Raw genomic sequence first — 6,469 nt, 5'->3', positions numbered from 1 at the left:
AAAAAAAAAAAAAAAAAAAAAAAAAAAAAAAAAAACCTGTCAGAAACAACTTGAATTTTGGGAGTTGTCTGTTTTTGGAGATAAGATCTTGTTTTATAGTACAGGCTGGCTTCTAACTGATGGTAATCTCCTGCCTCAGCCTTCCAAGAGGTAGGATTGCAGACATGTGCTACCATACCTGACAACAACCTGTTAAAACCTTACTCGCAATCAGGACAAGACTGCCCAATTCCACACTACACATGCCTATGCTTCCTGGGTCACCTCTGAACTCTTCATTAGCCCTGTGCTCAGTAGGCCAAGCCTTCCTGGGGTTAGTGAAGTCACTGTTGTGTGACCCCTGCCGGACTTCCCCACTCTCTCGCATGAATCACATATTACTCATCCCTTATTTGGCCTCCCCTGATGACCAGAAAAGAAAGGCTTGGCTGCCTTGCTAACCACCTCAGCACAAGTGATGACTGGAGCCACAGGTACAATGAGAAACGGGGAGAGAGAGTGAAAGAGGAAGAATTTGCTTTCTCCATCCAGGGCTGAGATGCAAAGTGCTGAGCAGGACAAAGGAACCTGCGGATGGCAGGACCTCACTCCTTCAGTGGACCTCAAGGCAAGGTCCTCCCCACCCCGTAAGAAACTTACTAGTGACGGCCCCAAAGTTCCTGTGTTTAGCACTAAGCCCACTGAGCCTTCCTGTCTTCCTGGCTCATCACCAGATAGATGTATTTGCCTGTTCCTGTTATGGCCCTGCCTGCTTTGGGAGAACCAAAAAGGAATAGTGTCTCCCTTTTTTTTTTTTTTTTTTTTGCGCAACTGGGGATTGAACTCAGGCCCTTGCGCTTGCCCAAGGAGTGTCTCCCTTTTGGTAGGTGCTCAATTATTTTTGTTGGCTAAGTCAACAAATAACCATTTCAAACTGCTTTCCTCACAAACAAAATAAGCACTTCTACTATGAAGGACAAAAACTATGTTAAGATTCTACCTTGGAGAAGCCCCAGCTGATCTCCAACTAACTCTAGCAGCACTTGCTCCCAACTGGCACTCCCAACTGTTTGTTTTTTTTTTTTAAATTCAGACCCTTGCACTTGCCAGGGAAGCGCTTATTCTATTGAGCCATCTCCCAGCCCCGACCATCTCCCCAGCCCCCCAACTGTCATCTTATGCTTGACCTAGGTCACAACTATCCACAGGAGTAACAGCTAATAACATGCTAACTGGAAATCTGCTGGAAAGTCTGCCTTGTAATTAAGGGGATGGGGAAGCAGTAATTAACGAGAGATTAATGGAAATTGAAGATTGTTCCAAAGTGCAGTGGAGGCCCTGGAATGCATGTGGTCATGCTTGGCTCCAGTGGAAATTCCCAACTATCAACGAAGAACCAGTCAAGTAAACATAACACAAGCAATGATGCCCAGGGGCTGGCAAAATACTATGGGGAGAGGGGTCAGTAGTGGAGGTGTTCCTGGCAGCAGAAACTATACTTGACCGCTCCTGAAGGCATTTCTAAGGTTCCACTCTGAACAAGAAACAAGTTATTTGGCCTTGTGTTGAACAAAATTACATGCTTCAGAATTCTCCAAATATCAGGGTTTATCACCATGGTAAGAGAGGAGGAGGAGAAAAAAAAAAAAAAATTACACATAGATGCAGCCTCCTGATTATGGTTAGTTCCTTCCCTACAGTGATAACCCACAAACTCACTGTACTGCACAACTTACAAGAGGTCTTGGGTGTTATCCACCCCCTTTTACTATTAAATGGAGCATATTCTTAAAGAGAGAGGCCACAACCTGAAAGCCACAAAACCAATTTTTTTTTTTTAAATATATAAAACGTCTCCCAGTACAAGTCACTTAAAGGCTGTCTGAGGCCTCCCAGGAGGGGCCAGTTTCCACTGCAGACTGGAATTGGCACTGAACACTAGAAACACAGGGTCAGCTTCCACCACTTATCTGTGGGTGTGAAGCCAGGGCATTTCGCAGGGCTCCAGTGGCCGGTCACCCACCCTGCTCCTTTACTCTCTCCACCACCAAGAGCTTCACCAACAGTCTCAGGCCAGAAGACACTGATCTCAGAGAAGCAGCTCCTGATTCCCGCGTAACTGTTCTGCCCCTACCTTCACCTCCAACTCCTGAGCCCTCTGCAACTCATAACTTACCTTCCTGGATACCACCTCCCTTCAATCTTTTTTTTTGTTTTGGTGGAACTGGGGATTGAAGTCAGGCCAGGGAAGCACTTATTCTACTGAGCCATCTCCCCCTCAATCTCTTTTCTGAGCACTATTGTCACCTTTCTCTAGCCCAAACCTGGACGTTCTCCTTCCAGACAATTCTTCCTCCACCCTCCCAGCTGTGAACCTTAGGTCCTCAGAGTCCACTGCTCACTGCCCACCTTGTGTGTTCCTGTCCCTCTCTCCTCCATGATCTCTGTCTGGTTTCACTCCTCTCAGGCTGCTCCTATCACCACTCTCGGGATTCCCATATCCAGGCAATGATCCCTGGGTCTCCTCTCCCTGCAACCCTCTCTCCCACAACCCTTCCCTCTTATGGTCACACCTTGCTTTGTCTCTAACAGCAGCCTCTTCAGACCCTCAATGTCCTTACCTCCACTCACTGCCTACTATATCCTATCTTCCTACTTCATTCCCTCCAGAAATTCAGCTCTGACAACCTGTGGCCCTACCACGCTTAGTACATCCTCACAAAGATGCAATTCCATGAGTAGCTAGTCTATAATCCCTCCCTTGTACATATTCCCTTCTGTTCCTCTTCACATACCCACCAGGCAGCACCTGTGCAGCTGAAGGAATTTCTAAGGTCCTACTCTGAACAAGTAGAACCTTCTGTGCCAGGAGAAACACCTTACTCTTGGCAGATGATCTTGCCTTGTAAGAAAAGCAAAGCATTGGGGGTGGGGGAACCCAAAATCAAAAGTGCCTCCTGTCTCAGATTATGCTATTCAAGCTTTCAAACAAACAGTGTTTCAGATAAGGGAGGGCAGTAGTTCACCCGCCTAGCCAGGAGTATTTCTGAAAGGTCAATAGATCCAGGGAGCCACAGCAGAACCAGGGAGGCCTCTGTGAACAGAGAAGGCTCCGCAGTTAGGCCTTTGTTAACTACTCTAGTGTGACCTTGAACAAAGCCTGTGGTGCCATCACCATACCAGCTTGTTTCTAAGATTAAAGGACACATTTGAGCTCAGAGTAAACTGAAACCAGATAGTCTTAGGCCGGGCAATTGGAGATATATCCTAACATAAATGACTTCACCAGGAAAAGCACAGAAGGGGCCAGGAATTGAGCTCAGTGGCACAACCCCGGCCTGGCAAGCGTGAGGTTCAATTCCTGGTACCCAAAAGAAAAAAGCAGAGAAGGGCTGCCAATTCTGGTTCAACACCTGCAGTCCTGGTTCCGCGTTCTCTGGAGCTAAGCCTCTCCCTATTGGCTATCGGCATCCCCAGCAAGTCCTCTTTTTCCCCTGCCTCAGGCACAGGGCAATTAACCATTGTCCTGAAGTTACCATAGAGGCTGCCCTGACTCCTTCCTGCTTTCTCTCTTTTTCATCCATATGCTGGCCTACAAAGCCCTCAGCCACCTGGCTCCCGCCCACCTTGCCCACCTTGCCCACCTTTCCCACCTTGCGTTTTCCTTTCCCTCACTTCCTGCTCCAACCCTGGGGGCTCTTGAAAACAGTCAAACCTGTTCTGGCCTTAAGGCCTTTGTATTCTGCTACCTATAACTGGATACTAGTCCTCCATGGTCTTTGTATAACTGCTGCCCCCTCATTCTTCACGTTAGGCTTCTCATGTCACCTCCAGAGGGGTCTCATGACCACTGGAGCTAAACAGACCCCAACATCTTCCATCACCCAGTTCCGGCACTTTGCCCAGTTCTATTACCTGTTAGTCATTTAATTATGTGGTAAGTGTTCTTTGTTTAAAAGTCCACTTAACTGCCACTCCCACTGGAATATAAGCTCTATGAGTGCAAGAACTTGGCTTGTCTGAGTCAACTGTTATCGCCAGCGCAGTCCCTGACACACAGCAGAGACTCATTAAGTTTCCTGAATCAATGAAGTTTCCTTTCAAGGGAGCTATTCTTATTCCTGCTGGAGTTTGTGGAGGCAGGTAAATTTGTAACAACACTTGAAGATGCCAACCCCAGCTGGGCAAAGTGGTGCACACCTGTAATCCTAGCACTCAGGCTAAGGTAGGAGGATCAATACAAGTTCCAAGACTGTCTGGCCTACATAGTGAGTTCAAGGTCAGTATGAACTACATAGCAAGACCCCATCTCAAGAAACAAAACAAAGGGACTAGGGAGATAGCTCAGTTGAATAAGCGCATGCCTGGCAAGCGCAAGGGCCTGAGTTCAATCCCGGCTCCGCAAAAAACACCCAAAATGAAGCCAATCCAGATGTTGGGTGTCAACACTTTCACACCTAGGCTGGCTCTTATCTTTGTATCCTAGGAAGATTTTTCCATCCCTTTTGTTTTCTTCCCTTTAAGCACAAACCCCCAACCCCTTATTGGGCTCCTACTCTACACCAAATAAATTAGAAAGGTGTCTCAGGGAGTTAGTGCCCAATATCCTACGAAGGGGAAAGGAGCTGCTTCTCCTGAGGCCCAATATGCCACCAAGCCACACCCATTAAGGCCTGGCCTCGCTGGGCTTTCCTTGGCCAAGTAACTTTCCACCGCCAGAAGACTGCGCAGCTGGCTCCTCTCCTCTTCCCTCCTCTCCCCTCTCCTGCCACAGCAAGGGCCAGCGCAGCTCGTTCTCGGTAAATACACCTCCTCTCCTCGCTCCCCTAAGGAGACATTCCTAACCCTTGCTCCTGTGCCCGCCGCCGTTCACTCCCAAGGACCCCAAATTTTGCTCGGGGCTCAATTCTCACAGGCCCTGACCATCACTGAATCGTCCCCAACAGACCCCAGCGCCTCTCCCCCCGCTCAGAACCACTTGACACCCACCCCCACTTCCTGCCCTGCCGGCCTCCGCCATCCAGTCCTCCTTGGACACCTGCAGGGCCCTCACCGTGGATGCGTCCATCTCCGTCGGTGGCCTCAGCTCCGGAGAACAGCAACGACGCCAGCAGAGCGAGGAGCGCCCGGCCGCGCCACGGTCCACACAGCTGCGCCATGACTGCCCCCACCAGGACGCCCCGGCTAGGAAGCCGGGAGCCGCCAACCGCTGGGGTCTCGCGATCAGGTGCAGGAAAACCCTGGCCGCGCAGGCGTGCTGAAGGCCGCCGAGCTCAGGTGCTGGCAGCCCGGGAGGGTCCGTGCGGTGCCCTCGCCCCCGGAAGGCCCTTCTCCGACCTTTGGGATGCGGACACTATTTTCTTCGCGTGAGGCTTAAGGCCGCTCCTCACGTACCCCTCTACCCCAGACGGCACCGAAATTCGCCCCGGGCTCAAAGGCCCACCACACCTCCCAAACCTCAGGAGGCGCCTGAGCCAATGGCGGACGCTCGGAAGCAGCTAGAAGGTGGCAATAGAGTAGGGGGCGGGGCGCACCTGGAGGGGCGGGGTGTTTAGGACGCAGGCGCAGCGGGCAGGCACCTGACCGCCTCTTCCCCGCCCTCGGAGCACCTGGGCCCCCCCGCGGGAAAGGGGCGGGGCTTGGGTTGGCTCTGTCCCAGTAGAATCCCGCCGGGTGGAGGCTCAGGCGGGTTGAGAAGTGAAGTTCCTGGCACCTTGTAGGGGACTTTGGTGACGGTGTCCGAGTGCCTTCTCACACTTGCCTGGGCCTCAGGGAAGCTCTCCTTCTTGGAAACTTGTGGCTTTCTGCCCGCTAGCCTTCGTTTGAAGGCAAGTGATTTATTCCTGCATTCAGCGTTCCGTGAGCCCCTGCTCTGTAACGCGGCAGTCACAACGGACTGATTGCTTGTCACCAGACAGGTGAGGCCAGGAGCAGTTCTATAAAGTGATTAGAGGTACTAGGAGGAAAGCTTAAGGTTGAGTAATCAGGAGCTGGAGAACCAGGGCATGGTGGGAGTCCAGACAGGTTCTGATCGAACCTGAGAGGGCCACCGGAGGGCTGCCTGGAAGAGGGGATGGACTCAGGGCTCCCAGCACCGGCATGAAGACAAATACTGCCCCAGACAGCCGCAGGGAGGCGGGAGGCGGGAGGCGGGAGGCGGGAGGCGGGAGGCGGGAGCGGGAGGCGGGAGCGGGAGGCGTGGTGTGGAAGCTCAGGCTGAGTGCTCGCGGCCAGATGGAAGCTCCAGGGAGGCTCCGCTTGGGGGTCAGGGAGAGCTTCCAGCAGGAGCCGGTGTATGAGCTGTCCCTAGGGAAGGGGGCAGGAAAAGGATGATTAGTAGTCAAGAGGGTGATTAAGTAAATTCCTCATTATTGAAAACAATGGGATGGGCTGGAGAGATGGCTCAGTGGTCTAAAGCACCTACTTAGAACAAGCTAAGCTAAGCAAAACACAGGGACCGCGGTTCAATCCCCAGCACCACATGCCAGCC

At 51.6% G+C, this 6,469-nt stretch overlaps 1 protein-coding gene across 2 annotated transcripts in view; it reads right to left on the bottom strand.

The window, feature by feature from the left end:
- Spint2 (serine peptidase inhibitor, Kunitz type 2) overlaps positions 1–5,503 on the bottom strand; it is a 31,986-nt gene extending 26,483 nt beyond the window's left edge. For both annotated transcript variants that reach the window (XM_023721626.1, XM_023721627.1), the window contains exon 1: positions 5,033–5,503. In XM_023721626.1, the coding sequence (XP_023577394.1) occupies positions 5,033–5,138 (106 nt within the window). In that variant the 5' untranslated portion in view covers positions 5,139–5,503. The remainder of the gene's footprint in view (positions 1–5,032) is intronic.
- Positions 5,504–6,469: the final 966 nt, after the last annotated feature.

This window comes from Octodon degus, unplaced genomic scaffold (assembly GCF_000260255.1).
Source record: "Octodon degus isolate 3935 unplaced genomic scaffold, OctDeg1.0 scaffold00083, whole genome shotgun sequence".
Classification (NCBI taxonomy): Eukaryota; Metazoa; Chordata; class Mammalia; order Rodentia; family Octodontidae; genus Octodon; species Octodon degus.
Note: the sequence above shows the minus strand (reverse complement) of the source record. Positions and strands in the feature narration are given on the sequence as shown.